The 20,547-nt window shown below is 44.0% G+C and overlaps 1 protein-coding gene across 8 annotated transcripts in view; it reads right to left on the bottom strand.

Moving 5' to 3' along the window:
* The window catches only part of MEF2D (myocyte enhancer factor 2D), a 124,335-nt gene that overhangs the window by 28,956 nt on the left and 74,832 nt on the right, over nt 1-20,547 (bottom strand). For all 8 annotated transcript variants that reach the window (XM_044272794.1, XM_044272791.1, XM_044272786.1 and 5 more), the window contains one exon: nt 7,548-7,773. In XM_044272794.1, coding sequence (XP_044128729.1) covers nt 7,548-7,601 — 54 coding nt within the window. In that variant the 5' untranslated portion in view covers nt 7,602-7,773. The remainder of the gene's footprint in view (nt 1-7,547; nt 7,774-20,547) is intronic.

The raw sequence follows: 20,547 nt of genomic DNA, 5'->3' as shown, positions 1-20,547 counted from the left end.
GCCCACCGACGAGTGAGGGCCCTCTGCGATTTACATGACGGGGGATGTAGGATTGTGTGCTTTTTACACAATAGGCTTAGATACACCGCTCAGGAGACAGTATCACACAGGATAGGATTAGATACACAGCTCAGCAGACAGTATCACACAGGATAGGATTAGATACACAGCTCAGCAGACAGTATCACACAGGATAGGATTAGATACACAGCTCAGCAGACGGTATCACACAGGATAGGATTAGATACACACTCAGCAGACAGTATCACACAGGATAGGATTAGATACACAGCTCAGCAGACTGTATCACACAGGATAGGATTAGATACACCGCTCAGCAGACAGTATCACACAGGATAGGATTAGATACACAGCTCAGGAGACAGTATCACACAGGATAGGATTAGATACACAGCTCAGCAGACAGTATCACACAGGATAGGATTAGATACACAGCTCAGCAGACAGTATCACACAGGATAGGATTAGATACACAGCTCAGCAGACAGTATCACACAGGATAGGATTAGATACACAGCTCAGCAGGCAGTATCACACAGGATAGGATTAGATACACAGCACAGCAGACAGAAAGTATTACACAGGATAGGATTAGATACACAGCTCAGCAGACAGTATCACACAGTATAGGATTAGATACACAGCTCAGCAGACAGTATCACACAGTATAGGATTAGATACACAGCTCAGCAGGCAGTATCACACAGTATAGGATTAGATACACAGCTCAGCAGTCAGTATCACACAGGATAGGATTAGATACACAGCTCAGCAGACAGTATCACACAGCATAGGATTAGATACACAGCTCAGCAGACGGTATCACACGTGATAGGCTTAGATACACAGCTCAGCAGTCAGTATCACACAGGACAGGATTAGATACACAGCTCAGCAGTCAGTATCACACAGGACAGGATTAGATACACAGCTCAGCAGTCAGTATCACACAGGATAGGATTAGATACACGGCTCAGCAGGCAGTATCACACAGGATAGGATTAGATACACAGCTCAGCAGACAGTATCACACAGGATAGGTTTAGATACACAGCTCAGCGGACAGTATCACACAGGATAGGATTAGATACACAGCTCAGCAGACAGTATCACACAGGATAGGATTAGATACACAGCTCAGCAGACAGTATCACACAGGATAGGATTAGATACACAGCTCAGCAGACAGTATCACACAGGATAGGATTAGATACACAGCTCAGCAGACAGTATCACACAGGATAGGATTAGATACACAGCTCAGCAGACAGTATCACACAGGATAGGATTAGATACACAGCTCAGCAGACAGTATCACACAGGATAGGATTAGATACACAGCTCAGCAGACAGTATCACACAGGATAGGATTAGATACACAGCTCAGTGAGGAGCAGTGGAGGATACGTGGTGACGAGGGGACAATATTTCACCCTCCTTCCTTCCTCGGGGTGGAGCGGGGGGCAGCGCCACCACTGTGCCTCACACCCTGCAGGGGGCGCACCCTCACTAATTCACCAGATCCAGGCCTGAGCTCATTAACGTCTCTGCCATCCAGCCTCCTGCAGGGAGGGGGCGCTGTGTCACGCTGAGACGCTTATTAGGAGGGATTAGTGAATTACCACATATTAAAACTTCACATTAATCACCTCGTAAACTCGCTGGAGGGGAAGGGGGGGGGGGCGCAAAACGGAGCCAGATGTACCCCAAAAAGACATTACACAGAAGAACCTGGTCTGATTTGTAGTACAGATAGTGGATTTTTAACCATTTATACAGTTTATAGGATAACTGAAGTTAGGGTTATATTAATTTATTGGGCTTTCGTGTTTTTTTAACCACTTTTACTTTATTTTATTATTGATTTATGTTACTGGTTATAATTATAATGCTTAGTCAACTTTTTTGTCATAATTTTTATTTTTTCAGAATTTTTTGTTTTGTTTACATTTTTCTCATTTGATAATTTTACTTATTTATTCATTTTCCATTTAAACTTTTCCTTCTCTTGGAGCGTTTGATGGCGGCATAGGTTGGAGAAGATGGGACGTGCAATCGACCGTATCTATTTCGTATTGGCATACCTCGGACATCGGCCGGGTGCGTTCCACATTTTCTGCTTCCTCATGTCCCGCCCCCTTAGTTAGAAATGCCTCGGACGGCACACGACGCGTTGTCCGCATCTTTTGAGGTCCCATTGAAAGGAACAGGTCCGCTGGCCGTACACCTCAGATGTATCGATGGACTGGCTGAATATCTAATGTGTATGAAGACCTCCCAACTCGCCCTGAAAAGGACTGGACGGCTGGAGTTCAATATGCCCGATCCTTTTGTTCTCAGAAGATCACACCTAGTCAACATTGTGATTTCGAGGCATGTAGGAACGCCCCCCAAACTCACGTATAAGTGGGAATCACTTAAGCCCCGCTCATTTTTTGGCCTAAATCTGCTGGTTCAGTTTCTAAAAATTAAGGACAGTCTCTACAAATTGGGGACTGCGGCCACTATGGAAGATCAGCTGGCACCAGAGGGGGAGACAAGTTTACGTGGAGGTAATAATACGCCTGGGGGCGTCTTTAGATCTGGACCACAAGGTGGGCTCTTCCAAAACAGCCACCATTGTTGGAAAGAAGCAACCATAACTGCCTAAGACGGCACAATGAATGTAAGGAGACTCCAAGATGCAGGCCTGAGGAGTGGCAGGAAGTCCTACTTCCTGGTTGAGCAGATTCTCCCACACGTCCTGGCATCTGTGTGAGCGACAAGGACCATCGCAGTCACATGACCCCAACTTTCCGAAATCTCCACTGGAGCTTGAACTGCATGACTGGGTCAACCGATCAACTCACTACAAGAATCATCCAATTTGTCTGGAAGTGGAATCCAAGGGAATGAAGATAGAAACTATGCTGAGGTATGAGGTACCAAGTGTCTCCTGCCTCAGTAATGCTTCTGGTTCTGAATTAGGAGGTGCTGGTTTCATGTCTCGGAGAGGGCTTGGGTTCCAAACCAAGAAACAGATGTGGGTCACAAAGAACGGCCATGTCTTTGGCACCGGAGGTGGCACTTTAAGAGGGTTAACTCCATCCCTGCCCAGCTACTGAACGGAATGCAAGGTCTGGCTGTGTCATTAAGGAGCTGGGCTCGTGAGCGTTCACACTGACATCACGTCACAAGAGACACAACAGCTGCTCGCTGCCTCAGTGCTGTGATCACAGAGCTGGAAAATGCAGAGGAGGATGGGACGGAGGTGCAGCTCTGGGCTGCGTTTATGAAGAAGTATGGAATATAAAAGCCTTGGATTGACAGGACGTCCCCCGGCCACATGGCACAGCTACTGTCCTGGTATAATGTCCTTCTGTAACCAGCAATTAAAGGGAAACGCTCACTAGGGTGGATGACCGCATCGGTACATGGCCCTATCGAAGCTCAATTAGAGGGCGCACTTATACCTGCCATAAGGCCCTCCAAACTGCCAATCAGAAGGCAAGAATAAGAAGGGTCCGCCTCCACAAAAGTAGGGAGGAGTCAGGGAAGTGTACCTTGTGGCTGAGAATGTTTAAACGGAGTTAGAGGAACTTACCATACAAGGCAAGTTAATTTGTAGGGGGGGGATGGGAAGTGGACTGATCGGGATCAACATCTTTATGTCAAATGAGGATCTAGCGTGGGAAATATCTAGTCATCACAGCGACCCTACACTTACCTACTCTCTAAGTCAATGTCCAACCAAGGAGGAGCCTCGAAACATCGCTAAAGAGACATCCTCAGTGTTCTTCCTCCCAGAGGAGAGCACATTTGCATATGTTATTTCCCAGGAAGCATTGCCTGACTCCCTTCACTAGTTGGATCTCCATAAGGAGAAGCTCTGGAAAAGGAAAGCTAATGGGATCTCTGGAACCATACTGGTTCAGTTTATGCATTACCAGAGGGGGACAACAATGAGCACCGACTGAAAATGTTATCGTCCTTTAAGAAAAGCCTCATCATAGAAAGGACCATTAAAGAGGATTTCCGGGATCCAGTAGGACCCATCAACCCATTTTACTTAATCCTTACTTGTCTGCAGAAGAAGTTTCCAACACATTTACCTTCTCCATGTTGTATGGATCGGCCACTCAGGAACCGATCACGAGCACCTCTCCACAGCCTACATCTGCCAACGTCCTTCAGTCTTAAGACCAGGTTTCCATTCTGCTCTATGGATGGGCACGTTACTTCTTCATCCCAGGATGGGCGAGGGTGTTGTGGACAGGACCAGAACCATTCGTCCCCCTGGCACATTCTCATATGAAAAGGGATTTAGGAATTGCGCATGCACCAGGAGAACAAATAGTTCTGGCCCTGTTCAAAACACCTTCTCCTTCCTTAACCACCGAAGTGACGAGAAGGACGGAAGAACGCAATGTCGACAGATGTAAGAGGAGGTGAGTCAGGGGACCATATTCCAGAGTGGCTGATCCATGCAACCTCGAGATGATAAGTACATTGGTAACTTTCTGCTGGACCCCAGAAGACCCCATATGCTATAATTTTGACTTTCTACAATTAGCTCCTTGATCCAAGCAACACTTGGGGTCATGTCTCCTAACACCGATCGAACACCAGCTAAATGGCTGCTGAGGCTTCCAGCTTCTCAGTCCGTTACCAGGACCCATGTCGGCGCGTGCGCTGCAGAAGAGCGCTCTGTAGACCACAGCTTGTCATGAGACTAGTCAGCTTTAACAGGGGGGCAGGCATCGTGTCTCACCGCCACAGGCACAATGTGAACAAATTCAGCGTTAATAGCTAAGCAGCGGTGACAAGGACAACTGCCGGGGGCTTTCATCTTTCCAAAACAATTGTATACACTGTACACCATGTGGGCGGCTGCACACTGTTCACTCACATAGGCTTTCATTCCCGATTTCAAAAATTTTACAGTGACCTAACATCCCCCCTATCAGTCATCTACTGACCCCTCGTTCCTCCAGCCCATTCCTGCTTACACTGTGCGTCTTCTGTAAGGACTACTTCCACTTACAGCTCTAGTGATCGTGACCAAACAGGAAGTCACTAGGGTGAAAAAGAGGTCCTCCCGTCACATTGTGGTCACATCGGGCATTCGACATAGTGGGGTGGATAGGCTTCGATGACAACTAGGCCTAGTACAAAAAGAGTCCCAAAGCGTCCTCAACCACAAAAAGGGGAAGTAGTAGCACACAAAGAATGGTGAGGCCATGGTCAAATATAAGGCACCTGAGAGGAAATGTTGGTCTACAAAGTGATGTATGATGGTTCCTAAGCCCAACAGCTAAAAAAAAAAAAAAAAAGTCTCACTATAGAACTGGGGTGGGGTTCTGAAGAAAGTCTTGATGTTTATAGTCTTCATTCTCCTCTGTCTGGTTGTGTAGTGTCGATCAACCCCCAACTATAAAAGCTGTGAGGGGAGGTCCAGACTACACAGTCTGACTGCTGCGGTGTACCATCCTGACCAAGACAACGGAATGCAGTGTAGTCTGGACCGCCCCCTAACTGTGTAGTCTGGACCGCCCCTCACAGCTTTTACAGTCTGACTGCTGCTGTGCACCATCCTGACCAAGACAACGGGAGGCAGTATAGTCTGGACCGCCCCTTAACTATAAAAGCTGTGAGGGGTGGTCCAGAATACACAGTCTGACTGCTGTTGTGCACCTTCCTGACCAGTGGTAAGGGATGCAGTGTAGTCTGGACCGCCCCCTAACTGTAAAAGCTGTTAGGTGCGGTCCAGAATACACATTTAGGGGGCGGTCCAGACTACACAGGCTGACTGCTGTTGTGCACCATCCTGACCAGGACGACGGAATGCAGTGAAGTCTGGAGCGCCCCCTAACTGTGTAGTCTGGAGCGCCCCCTAACTGTGTAGTCTGGACCGCCCCCTAACTGTGTAGTCTGGAACGCCCCCTAACTGTGTAGTCTGGAGCGCCCCCTAACTGTGTAGTCTGGACCGCCCTCTAACTGTGTAGTCTGGACCGCCCCCTAACTGTGTAGTCTGGAGCACGCCTCACAGCTTTTACAGTCCGACTGCTGCTGTGCACTATCCTGACCAGGAGAATGGGATGCAGAGGGCAAACAAGGCCCAAAAGCAGTAAAACACAAATCTAGGATACAAATTTAAAAGAACTTTTAAAGTGAAATTCCCCTTTCCTAATTTTTTTTTTTTTGTCGACATGGCATCTCGAAGCATGGCCGGCCCTGAGCTATTCTGTTGCTCAACATACCTGAAAGCCAGCCAGTGGATTCTGTGACAACAAACAAATAGCGGCAAGAGAACATATGGCGGTAATAATTACATCTTGTAAACAGAATTTGGACGTTCATTCTTCTGAGCAGCATAATGCGGGACATCTTGAACCCATTGTAATCCCTACTCATAAGGTTTGCCTTTTTAACCCTGGCTCTGTAAAATCTGCCTAGAGGGCACGTCATGTGACAGCAGCTTAACTCTTTCATGGCTGCTTGTTTCCAATGTCCAAATATCAACTTTAAATGATGTTATTCTACATAGGGGCAGTATTATAGTAGTTCTATTCTTGTACATAGAAGCAGTATTATAGTAGTTATATTCTTGTACATAGGAGGCAGTATTATAGTAGTTATATTCTTGTACATAGGAGCAGTATTATAGTAGTTCTATTCTTGTACATAGGAGCAGTATTATAGTAGTTATATTCTTGTACATAGGAGGCAGTATTATAGTAGTTATATTCTTGTACATAGGAGCAGTATTATAGTAGTTATATTCTTGTACATAGGGGGCAGTATTATAGTAGTTATATTCTTGTACATAGGAGGCAGTATTATAGTAGTTATATTCTTGTACATAGGAGCAGTATTATAGTAGTTATATTCTTGTACATAGGAGCAGTATTATAGTAGTTATATTCTTGTACATAGGAGCAGTATTATAGTAGTTATAGTCTTGTACATGGGAGGCAGTATTATAGTAGTTATATTCTTGTACATAGGAGGCAGTATTATAGTAGTTATATTCTTGTACATAGGAGGCAGTATTATAGTAGTTACTGTACATATAGAGCTGCAAGAACTCAAACATCATTTGGTCAATATTACCAATACTACCACACAGAACAAGTCAGCCATGTTTCACCGTGTCTATGGGGCCTGTTTGGTGGCAATCTTACATCACTATACACACACAGAGATAAAAAGTAATAAGCTTGAAAATTTATGACAATGAGAGAACAGGGATACATTGACACTTGGTATATATTAGACACACTAATGCAGCATAGATTGTAAGCTCCTGTGCCTAACAAATCTATTCCTATGAACTTACAACCTGACAAGCATGAATTGAATGCAACTCCAAAGGCAGAGTTATGTCCACCATAGACATTACATAACTGCGGTCACACATTGCCAACATGATGCACATTATTAAAGTTAAGGGGACCAACAGCCATCGTATTGTGCCAAAAATGTCTATCTATGCTATGGTGGAACTACAAGTACCAAAATCCCCAGAAAACCTGATTGCTACTGACCTGTCTGTTCCGCTCATCTGTGATCCTCTGGATCTGAATCTTTTTCCTTCCCATGGTTCCTGTAAATCCTCACTGTCCAAACGAAGACCTTGCGGAGAACGGGTTCCCGTCTTTGATCCCCCCCTGTCTTTACAATGGCAAACAGTCCCCCCGCTCGTCTCCCTTCAGTTCATGTTACTTGTCCGCTGGGTCCAGATGTTTGCAGGGGTTTTTGCCGCCTTCAGTTCTACAGATGAGGGGAGAGAAGAGAGAGAGCATGTGAAAGGCATGTTTCCCATCAGACAGAGTTCAGCCTTGTTAAATCACATCCCCTTGGGGATAATATCCTCAAATCCGCGGTGCACATTGTTCGGCTGCAAAATCTCTCCCCAAAGACTTCTAACAGTTTCAAATCAATCATGTATTATCTGTCTTATTATCTCCCCCTACGATCTGCTGATGGGGGCAGAAAGAGCAGGAGCAGGCTGCCGGGGTCTGCTACCGATTCTGCTGGGCTCACAGTATTTCAGGCCTGCCGACCCCTTACAATCCGTCCTTTCATCTCTGCCACAAGATAATACCAAGCACTAATCTATTGACAAATACAACCTACCAAAACCGCATACTTCTAATGTGCCTGGCCCTTTAAAAAAAAAAAGTTGGCTTAAAGGCGATGTGCAAGAATAGGGAGGGGGGGGGGGGTTGTGTTTGGCTGGGATTCCTAGCGATGACTCCACCACTCTTCTTCTCCAGGCCTGCAACGCTTCATTGACCTCCCTCACTGAAAACATCCGGTTTGACATGGCTGCAGCCAATCGCTGACTGCAGCAGAGACCAAATCCCCTTGCATCATGTGACCATTTGTCATGATCATGGCCACTGATTGGCTGCGACGATGTCAAAGCAGATGTTTATAGTGAGGGAGCTCAGAGTTGCATGTCAGGCCTGGAGGAGAAGAAGCGGGGAGCCAGCGCCAGGAATCAGCCAGGTAAGCTTGTACCTGGTCTGGCCAACTGGGGCCACTTCCCTCAATTCTTGCAAAGCCCTTTAAGTACTTAGACAGTTCTCTGTCATGACTTTAATAAAGCACTCAACTGCTCAACTGAGGGACATCCAAAATGACCACCATGAAAGCTCCCACAGACCCACTCACCGAGTCTACCTATAACGACAAATCTGCACTGTTCTGAAAGAAGTGATCAATGTAGCTAGGTGGAACTAAAGAGGTTTGGCAATCAGGGGTGTAGAAAGCTGGCTAATACCTAAACGGACCACCATGACAGCTCCCTTTGGACACGGTTTTGGCGTCTTAGTAGAATGCTCAATGACAAATCTGTATTGTCCTAAAAGAAGTGATCAATGTAGCTAGGTGGAACTAAAGAGGTTTGGCAATCAGGGGTGTAGAAAGCTGGCTACTGCGTAAACTGACCACCATGACAGCTCCCTTGGACACGGTTTTGGCGTCTTAGTAGAATGCTCAATGACAAATCTGTATTGTCCTGGAAGAAGTGACAAGTGTAGCTAGGTGAAACTAAAGAGGTTTGCCAATCAGGGATCTGGTAAAGCTGGCTGATATCTAAACGGACCACCATGACAGCTCCCTCGGATCCAGTCACTGTGTCTTACTAGAATGCTCATTGACAAATTTGGAGTGTCCTTGAAGACGTGATCGCTGTAGCTAGGGGAAACTAAACAGTATTGGCAATCAGGAGTGTGGGAAAGCTGGCTGATATCTAAACTGACCACCATGACAGCTCCCTCCGACCAGGCCACTGCATCTTCCTAGAATGCTTAATGACAAATCTGCATAGTTCTTGAAGAAGTGATGAACGTAGCTAGGTGGAACTAAGGAGGTTTGCCAATGAGAGGTCTAAGAAAGCTGTGTGACCAAGAAATGGCTAAAATAATTTTTAACTACTTACGACGACAACAAAGAAAAGGCAAAAAACATACATAAATAAGAAATAATTAGCATTTTTTCTTATTTCATATTTTCTTTTACCTATTTTTATTTTATGAATTTCACTGAAAATTATACACCTTCACTCTATTGGATATTGAAATTTATTTTGCGCCATTTATTATAAAACAATAACCTAAGCTGCATAGGCATAATTGGAATATCTCCCCCTAGTGGCCAGAACACCGTGAAATATATAGATCATAATATTTATAAGCCACATTTTCCCGTTCTGATAAAAAAAAAAAAAGATAAAAAAAAAAAAGGAAGAAAAAAATTTGTTTGAAAAAAACGGATTAGGGCAAAAAATCCTGGTCAAGAAAGTGCAGGTCATCAAAAGCCACCCCCGACGAATGGGTAGCTAGGCTCAGAGAAACTGAACTTTAACTCAAGACCCAAGATGTACCGCAGCAGAAACTCTTCATTATAGGGAAGGTTCTTGGACTCGGACTTACAAAACAGGAAGCTGTCTTTGTTGTCCAGAGCGAAACGCGTGAGTCACTGCATTAGGACAGAGCACTACAAGACCCTGAGTGTGTTAAGTATGTATGTGGTGAGGAGGGCAGCCAAAGAACGTCAAAGACCCGCCGTCTCCACAAATTGTTCTCCGCTGCGCACTCCATTGTTTTTGAGTAGAGGAATTTTACACTTGCCGTCCCAAAAATAGCCGACGCGCGGTTTAAAAATAGCTTTTCCACTGTAAGGTTCTCAGGCCAGGAAAAGCCTGAGAGAGAGCAAGGGGGGGAGAAAAAAATAAAAGTTGGAACGGGTCAGATTCCCGAAATGTGTTTTGGAAAAGCAGATGGGAGAGACCAGCAATGCAACATGGAGGGGAACGCCCACTGCTGTGTACAGACGCACTGTATAACGGTACTTGCACACTAGCGTTAAGGTTTTCCGGTATTGAGTTCCGTCATAGGGGCTCAATACCGGAAAAAAACGCATCAGTTTTATCCTAATGAATCCTGAATGGAAACCAATCCGTTCAGGATACATCAGGATGTCTTATGTTCCTTCCCTTTCACGGTATTTGCCCGGAGAAAATACCACAGCATTTCCGAATCCGGCAGGCAGTTCTGGCAACGAAACTGCCTGCCAGATCCTTCTAATACTAGTGTGAAAGTACCCTAACCCCTTTCAAAGGATAAAAATCCATGAAAAGTCTACCAAACGTTATATCTCAGCCCATAGGGAGCAGTATTATAGTAGTTATATTCTTGTATATAGGAGCAGTATTATAGTAGTTATATTCTTGTACATAGGAGGCAGTATTATAGTAGTTATATTCTTGTACATAGGAGGCAGTATTATAGTAGATATATTCTTGTACATAGGAGCAGTATTATAGTAGTTATATTCTTGTACATAGGAGCAGTATTATAGTAGTTATCTTCTTGTACATAGGAGGCAGTATTATAATAGATATATTCTTGTACATAGGAGGCAGTATTATAGTAGTTATATTCTTGTACATAGGAGGCGGTATTATAGTAGTTATATTCCTGTACATAGGAGCAGTATTATAGTAGTTATATTCTTGTACATAGGAGCAGTATTATAGCAGTTATATTCCTGTACATAGGAGCAGTATTATAGTAGTTATATTCTTGTACATAGGAGCAGTATTATAGTAGTTATATTCTTGTACATAGGAGGCAGTATTATAGTAGTTATATTCTTGTACATAGGAGGCAGTATTATAGTAGTTATATTATTGTACATAGAAGGCAGTGTTATAGCAGTTATAATTATGTACTAAGGGGTATTTATTGCAGTTACCAACTTGTAAACTATACAGAGAAAGTTAACATGACAGTAAAATTCAATATGAAAAAATAAATATAAATGTGTGCCCTTTACCCTGGACTGATATACCCAGCAAAGGTGAGCAAGTAAAGACAAGCAGTTTTAATATGCATGAACTGTTGAAGATAGAGGAGTGTAAGTTGCACATTAGCGCGTGACCCTCCGTGCAAGTGCTGCAATTCACAAGAACACCCGTTCACGACTACACCACGTCTAATTATGCTGGTGTTGCTCCATCTGCTAATTAAAAATCTGCAGATCTATCTTTAGCGAGGGGAAACAACACTACCTGTGTGATTGAAAAGCGAAGGATGACATTACTGAGACAGTGCTTTATTCTAAGCACCTGATCAAGATCAAAGAGGAAGTAGTGGCTGCTATGTTTTAAAAACAGCGCCACATCTGCCTGCAGGTTGTGTCTGGTACTGCACCAAAGCCAAAAAACGACAACTGGAGTGAAGTAGACATAATAGATGCAATGTCTGTCTGAGGAAGTGTGCAATTCTGGAATCTAAGAAAGTTCGGTGAGGACTAATAGGGTCACCGTACAGCTCTTACGGGGTCTTGCTTTTCTATGCAGCGCTCTGATATCCGACCACATCCTTGTACTTCTTCTGAACCTTACACCTCTGGGTTCTTAGCACTTCCCTTCCTGAAATCTACTTCCTTTCTGTAATTAGCTACATCCCACGGAGCCGGGTAACAAAATCCCCATAACACAGAGCTCAAAACAGGCGGGTGATGAGGAAGCCACACAAGGATCCCCAAGCTTCACTAAGGAATGAGGAACAGGATGCCACCCCTTATATTAAAGAGCATCTGTCAGCAGCATCAACCTTGTAGAGTTGATCCTGCTGATTAAAACGATACCCGCCTTGCGAAAATCGGTTGCAGCATTCCAGAGAAAACAGACTTGTATTCTTTAGAGAAATGAGGGCTTGAAGGCGGAGCCCAGACTCCAAGCTTTCCAGTGCTGGCCACACCCCTCAGTGTGCTGAAGCCCTCACTGGTTTCAAGAATAAAAGTATGTTTTTCGGGAACGCCAGAAGCGATTTTCACCAGACAGGTATCAATTTAATCAGCGAGATCAGCCCTATCTGGAGATATTCTTGGTTAATAGGGTTGATTTTTATGATAGATCCACTTTAACTCTTCAAAAAGCTAAGCTTTGTTTATTATTACAATCTGACAGGTTAGGGCAAAATCTATCATTACAGCAAATGGTAAAGGCAAGCAGTTTTTCCTGGCTGTCCTAACTCTCTCAACCACCACACCACTTGTTAAAGGGAATTTATATTATTTTACATGAAGCACACGACGGACATTGAAATCTTCCAAAAAAAGAAAAAGTAATAACACCTTAAGTAACTGGTTGGATTTCCCTTTAAAAAGTAAACTACCCGCAAAATTTACCCTGACACGGCCTGAACGCTTTGCTAAGAACACAGAGAAAACACAAATGTTGAACGTACAAAATTATCATTTTTAAACACATTTTTATGACCGAGTCATCAAGTCAAAGGCTGAAATGCAGATTCTTATATTTGTAGATAGTAACAAATATTTGATAAAACAACCAGCTCCAAAAATTCTGGCAGGAATGTTATTTTGAAAGGCTATTAAGAAGAAAAATAATATTTCTGCCGCAAACAGCGTAAAAAAAAAAATACAGGTGGATAGTTTTGATTTTTTGAAAGGACGATCTATTTCGTATTTAGTTTAGTTTTTGTAAATTTATTGATTTGCGCTTTTTTTTGCCATGTTGTCTTACTGGAATTTGTCCGCTCCTATTTTTAAAAAAATATGTCGGGCCCTGTATTTAAAGAAAAATAAAAAAATATTGGGAAAAAAAAGAAAAAGAAATTTGAAACATATTTTTCTGTAGCCCAATGAAAACATATATATAAAATTAATGATGAAGTAAAGTTTTAAAGGGGTTGTCCCATTACAAGTTAGGTCTTGTTCACATCTCCATCAAGCAGATCAGGCACAAATGCCGGCTGTTGGCAGGACAAAAAATCGTTGCGTGCAACGTTTTTTGTCCGTCCGTACCTCAGCATTTATGTCGCAAGGTGGTCGAATCACTGGCGGTCCTCATTACAATGAATGGGGATCCGGTGGCGATCAAGAGATGATGAGGTCTCCCCACCTATCACGTGAACCAGGCCCGTGTTCCACAGGGCGCGTCCGCCGCACATTCCAACAGGGGAACATGGGCCCGATTCTCGTTATCAGGAGCCCTAGCTAAGATTAGGCACAAATAGTGGATAGGGGACAGGTTGTTGGAATCGGACATCCCCTTTAAGAACCTAAAAAAATTTATACTAGGATTACTAAGGCAGGTCATAAATATTGGACCTGTCAAAATATAATAGTAATAAGTAGCAGAGTTGATTTTTTTATGTCCTATAGATTAGGGGAATGTAAAGAGTAAGATAAAGGCAAAAAAATACATATAAAAATATATAAAATAATACATTCATCAATAAAGAAAAAAAAATACATAATAAAATACATGATATAATAAATAATAAATACAAGATTAAATAAAACAAATTAAATCAAATAATACATAATAAAATAAAATAAATACATAATAAAATAAAAGTACAAAAGTATAAAAAAGGTAAAATAAAATAAAAAGATTGTGATTAGGGAATGTAAAGAGTAAGATAAAGGCAAAAAAATACATATAAAAATATATAAAATAATACATTCATCAATAAAGAAAAAAAAATACATAATAAAATACATGATATAATAAATAATAAATACAAGATTAAATAAAACAAATTAAATCAAATACTACATAATAAAATAAAATAAATACATAAAATAAAAGTACAAAAGTATAAAAAAGGAAAAAAGGTAAAAAAAAATAAAAAAGATTGTGATTAGGGAATGTAAAGAGTAAGAAAAAAATACATATAAAAATATATAAAATAATACATTCATCAATAAAGAAAATTAAAAAAAGCATAATAAAATAATAAATACAAGATTAAATAAAACAAATTAAATCAAATAATACATAATAAAATAAATACATAATAAATAAAAGTAAAAAAAAAGGAAAAATAAAAAGACTGTGATTAAAAGAAATATTCTAGGGCTCCCAGGCTTACCTACGTGACCCTTGATGTTTACAGGTCTTTGTTGGGGTACGTTCCAGCACAGGAGGACACCCTCCCAAAATAACTCCCCCTTTTTGTGTGTTTTATACGGTTTCTAAAGCCAACTGTTTATTTTCCAGCGATATTAATACTGTCGTGAGGAGTAGAGGGAATTCTGGAGCCCCGCAGCCTGACTACGGGCAGTTTACTGCCTTCAGCAGCCAAGGAGGGGGGGGGGGGGTGTTTGAATTTGTGGCTGGGCCAGAGTTGTACACCGTCTTTATTGAACTAAACCAGGATCTGGACTGAGCGGGGAGACCACAGGGCCCAACTTATAAAGGCCAAAAAAAGAGCTTTATTCACCCCCAGCCGGTAAATGTTATGCGAGAGCCGCTGTATACACACACATACAATTCCTATTCACCGGATGAATACAAGGCGGCCCACAGATCCAGAAAAAGGGCCATTTTCCCCTTTAAGGACCATGCGGTACCTAAATGGGTCCATATGCCCTTCACCCAATAGAGAGTGGATGATCCCAAGACGACTTGTAAGATATGGCTACAATGCCGGGCCCACAAGGTACACCGTAGGATCTGCCCACAGAGGCCAACAGACATTTCTGCCTGATTAAAGTACAAGCGATATGGTTCCCGGACAGTTATTTTGATGGGTGGGGGGTGAACGCTGTGGGCAGGGGAAATATGAGAATGGATCAAACACAGCATCATTGCATTGCTCCAGAAGGGACCACGAATCTTAAAGGAATTGTCCTGGATCAGAAAAAAGGGTATGATTTTACCTGATACTGCAGCTCATCCGCAATCTCGTGAAGGGTGTAATACCAGACAGAGACCATGCACAAGAGGGGCGCTGTTTACCCCTTTTTTCTAATGACAGAAACTCTCCGAGAATAATCGCTTATACAGTAGGAAAAGCGTGACACCCGCGCACATGAACGAGTAGACACGGACTACCATGTGAGCAATTAACCTGCTAACGGCCGTCACAGATTATCTGGCGCTGAGCTGCTGTATCTTATCCAGTGGATGCAATGCAGTCCTCAATCATGGCGCTCCTGGTGTCACCGGGGGACATCCCCCATGATGCCCCGAAGATAACAGGGACGACATGCAGGAATCATCCACCGCCAGGGATTGCCATATACTGCACAGAAATGGGAAAACTGGAAGCTGCTTAACCAAGTACATGACTCCACCAAGAGAATAGTGAGTGCAGCTCTGGAGTATAATACAGGATGTAACGCAGGATCAGTACAGGATAAGTAATGCATGTACACAGTGACTGCACCAGCAGAATAGTGAGTGCAGCTCTGGAGTATAATACAGGATGTAACTCAGGATCAGTACAGGATAAGTAATGTATGTACACAGTGACTGCACCAGCAGAATAGTGAGTGCAGCTCTGGAGTATAATACAGGATGTAACGCAGGATCAGTACAGGATAAGTAATGTATGTACACAGTGACTGCACCAGCAGAATAGTGAGTGCAGCTCTGGAGTATAATACAGGATGTAACTCAGGATCAGTACAGGATAAGTAATGTATGTACACAGTGACTGCACCAGCAGAATAGTGAGTGCAGCTCTGGAGTATTATACAGGATGTAACTCAGGATCAGTACAGGATCAGTAATGTATGTACACAGTGACTGCACCAGCAGAATAGTGAGTGCAGCTCTGGAGTATAATACAGGATGTAACTCAGGATCAGTACAGGATAAGTAATGTATGTACACAGTGACTGCACCAGCAGAATAGTGAGTGCAGCTCCGGAGTATAATACAGGATGTAACGCAGGATAAGTACAGGATAAGTAATGTATGTTCACAGTGACTCCACCAGCAGAATAGTGAGTGCAGCTCTGGAGTATAATGCAGGATGTTACTCAGGATCAGTACAGGATAAGTAATGTATGTACACAGTGACTGCACCAGCAGAATAATGAGTGCAGCTCTGGAGTATAATACAGGATGTAACTCAGGATCAGTACAGAATAAGTAATGTATGTACACAGTGACTGCACCAGCAGAATAGTGAGTGCAGCTCTGGAGTATAATACAGGATGTAACTCAGGATCAGTACAGGATAAGTAATGTATGTACACAGTGACTGCACCAGCAGAATAGTGAGTGCAGCTCTGGAGTATAATACAGGATGTAACTGATGATCAGTGCAGGATAAGTAATGTATGTACACAGTGACTCCACCAGCAGAATAGTGAGTGCAGCTCTGGAGTATAATACAGGATGTAACTCAGGATCAGTACAGGATAAGTAATGTATGTACACAGTGACTGCACCAGCAGAATAGTGAGTGCAGCTCTGGGGTATAATACAGGATGTAACTCAGGATCAGTACAGAATAAGTAAAGTATGTACACAGTGACTGCACCAGCAGAATAGTGAGTGCAGCTCTGGGGTATAATACAGGATGTAACTCAGGATCAGTACAGGATAAGTAATGTATGTACACAGTGACTGCACCAGCAGAATAGTGAGTGCAGCTCTGGAGTATAATACAGGATGTAACTCAGGATCAGTACAGAATAAGTAAAGTATGTACACAGTGATTGCACCAGCAGAATAGTGAGTGCAGCTCTGGGGTATAATACAGGATGTAACTCAGGATCAGTACAGAATAAGTAAAGTATGTACACAGTGTGAAGATAAATTAGATTAATCGTGATCTTGAGGTTTTCTGGACTTCCTGACCCACTGTAAACTCTACAGCAAATGGAGAAAAGTAAAAAAAAACCCGACCTGTGTTATCACTGTGAATCAGGCCCCAGTGTTACTGGAAGCCAATCTCGGGACACATATCTGCTCAGTCAATAAAAAGCTGCAATATTGTGACTTCTAAGAGAAACTCACCAAGATAACTGAAGGAATCTATTCCTCTAATCCTGCAAATCTCAGGACACCCAGAATGAAGATCCTGGAATAGATCTTACCAATGGTCAAGCAGCAGAACTACTATGTTTCTTCACACTCTTAAAACGGTGTCCTTCTGCCCAAGGAGTCTACAAAATAGCCTGTAACCTAAGCCCCTCCCATTAACGAGTCCTATCGGACATAAAGCAGAGAAACAGGTCCTGGGTAGGTGGGGCTTACTCATTCTAGCCTCTGCTAAGAAAAGCCAAAAGGTGGGTGAGGGCTTAGCCTTCCCTGCATCTGACAGGAAGAGCCCAATGTGGGCAGGGCTTAGTCTTCTTTGACTCTGGCAGTAAGAGCCCAAGGTGGGTGGGGCTTAGTCTTCTGTGCCTTTACCAGGAAGAGCCCAAGGTGGGTGGGGCCTATTCTTCCATGCCTCTGGCAGAAAGAGCCCAAGGTGGGTGGGGCCTAGTCTTCCATGTCTCTGGCAGAAAGAGCCCAAGGTGGGTGGGGCCTAGTCTTCCATGCCTCTGGCAGAAAGAGCCCAAGGTGGGTGGGGCTTAGTCTTCCTTGCCTCTGATTGGTCAGGACCAACAGACCAGCACAGAGTAACAACTCCTGCCATGATAAGGGCAAATGTTACAGAGGACAATTACCTTTGTGCCATCTGACAATTTCTCCCATTTGCTTCCCCAGGGCACGCTGGGCATCCCATGGCATCAACACTGGTGCTGCCCTAAGCTAAAACACAAGAGGAAAGCCGGCAGCCAGGAAGAAGTCAAAGCTTTAAGCCGTGATTATCCTACAAGGTGGAAAATTCCTCTCCTCAGGCAGGATGAGGATGTGACAACAGTTATACTAAATAACGAGGTCATCACCGGGCGTAGCGGAGACAGACTGACACCTCGGCTAAGAGGGTGCCCACCCAGATTAAGCCCTGGGGTTATTTAGTCATTTTCTATATTTATCTTCTGGTCAGTTCCAGCTGCTCATTACTCCTCATTTCTACCACGTGTGTTGCTATGGTGTTCTGTCCCTAGTAACTGTTACCAAGGAAGCAAATGTTGAATGCTTGTTGCTATGGAAAGCAGAACAGAGGAACTTCTTGATTACTTGAGGCGCCAGGAAAATGAGATCCGAAGACAGGAAAGTTGAAAGGGCAATGACAGCAAATGTCAAGGTTTCTGACAAGTGAAATTTCTTGTGGATGTACATCCCCTTTAAGAAAGTCGGAAACACCATTTAGACTGACTACGTGGAGGGGAGGTTAGAGATGGAGCACGAAACACAAGGAGCCACCAGCTCTTCCTGACAGGAGATTCCCGGCAACGACAGGAGCCCCACTGAGTCCCTATTCACTTGGCTGACTTCCGCACGCTGCTCTGAAGGGGTCTTGTCTTTCAGATCAGCCCAATTAAACGCCCGCTCGTCTGTCAATTGCCATTGTGAGGCTTTACATGTGCAAATGGCATGACAAGTGCTGTCACCGCGCTCCAAAAAACGGGCCTGATACAGGACGCGCGTGGCGAACAGGAGCCCGACTCGTGTTCCGGAGTGTGTCGCTGGAAGGTCAGGGGTCACCATGGCCAAGGGATGCCTAATTAAAGGGATAGTAATCAAAGCTTATAGAGGGGCTTGGACCTGTTTGATCCTATATGAAGTAGGTCACGGGCATTAGAGTGCCAGCTCCTATGGAACGTTATGTGAGCAGGACAAGTTTTTGAATATTGAATATTTTTCACAGACGTAGACAATTAAGGGTCTGGCTCAGTGGGTAAGAGCACTGTGATCGAGCATGGACAGCAACTACTCTAACACTCCTAGCCGGCAGGCACACTTCGCCGCAGGGCCACTGGCATCTGGTTGGAGAAGAGCCGGCCAATCAGAACTGGCACTTACACAATAAGTTTCCTGATGTCACAGGTCACGTGATGTTGGGGCGTGTCATGTGACCAAGAAGCAGGCATAGCATGGCCTATTAAAAAAAAAAAGGCAACCTCCTACATTACTGACTTCTGGATACCTTACCCCTGATTTGTACCCTGACTCTGACTCTTTGGACTTGACGAGATACCAGGGATTTGACCCCTGGCTAGCCCTCGTTTCGCTTCCCTGGTTCTGTTTGGATTCAGTTATGGACCATGGCTTGGATTTCTGCACCATTCTGTCACTGGTCCTTTGTTTTTTGACTCCCTGCTTTCCCCTTCCTCATTGGGACCCTGCACTTATTAAGGAAGGGACTACCGTCCAGTTGTGGACCACCGTTTAGGGTGGATTGTGCAAATAGTTAGGGACAGTGCTGGGCAGGAGTTCAGGACTCAGTGTACCCTACTGGTTTTTATCCATGGAGGAAGAGATAGGGTGGGTGGGAGTGAGACAAACGCATTGAAGTCCTATCCACCTTTATGGCAGCACCTCGGAAAAGACGGGACACGGTCCCCCCCCAACTGAGCCAGAAACTGAATGGGGCTAAAATTTTGGGTGTCAAACATTGTATAATGGTTTTGCGATTGAAAAAAATACCACCCCCATAAAAAATTTTAAAAAAATGCATCACATGACCGCACGTGCAGCCCTAATTCTTCACACCAGAGCATAAGGGTGGGAGGCAATGACTTGGCTCTGGCGGGGGTTAACATCGCACCTCACATCACACTATGGAGAGATATCAGAGGAGACAAACTACTTCCTCCGGTGTTCTCACCTCCCCCGGAACCAAGCTGGGGGCTCCTCGTTAACATGCATTCATCTGCATAAAATGGTCTGAAGCCTCTGGGAACCTCCCATGATGCTCAGCAGCCGCACGCTCACTGATGGGGGGGGGCAGCTACAGTATATATAGCCTTTTCACATGCCATGATATTATTACCGGGCAGACCAGACATAGCAGTTTGTGTACTGTACTGAGTATATCATTGGTCCACCCGCAGTCCTATGTAAAACTTAAGGTGCCCCCCCCCCCCCCTCCCAAGAGCAGGCTCCTGTGCCAATAGGCTTCCCACTTCAAAGGTCAGCTTATTACAGATTACGCCTGTCTTCTAAAAAGGGGCCATGAAAACATCGCAGGCCACTTCAAACAGCAGCAAATGAAAGCCCTGTCGTAGCGAGGGGCGCGGGGTGGCAGCAGCCGAGCCGGGGACTGGATTCCAGTTATAAAACGTCTTCCATCTCATCCCTCACCAGGACACCATGTTCCCACCGAGGAGCCAGACTACCAAAAAGTTCCAGCGGCAAACGAGACGGGAATT

The sequence above is a fragment of the Bufo gargarizans genome, chromosome 11 (assembly GCF_014858855.1).
Source record: "Bufo gargarizans isolate SCDJY-AF-19 chromosome 11, ASM1485885v1, whole genome shotgun sequence".
Lineage (NCBI taxonomy): Eukaryota > Metazoa > Chordata > Amphibia > Anura > Bufonidae > Bufo > Bufo gargarizans.
The sequence above is the reverse complement of the archived record's forward strand: the minus strand, read 5'-3'. Positions and strand labels throughout refer to the sequence as shown.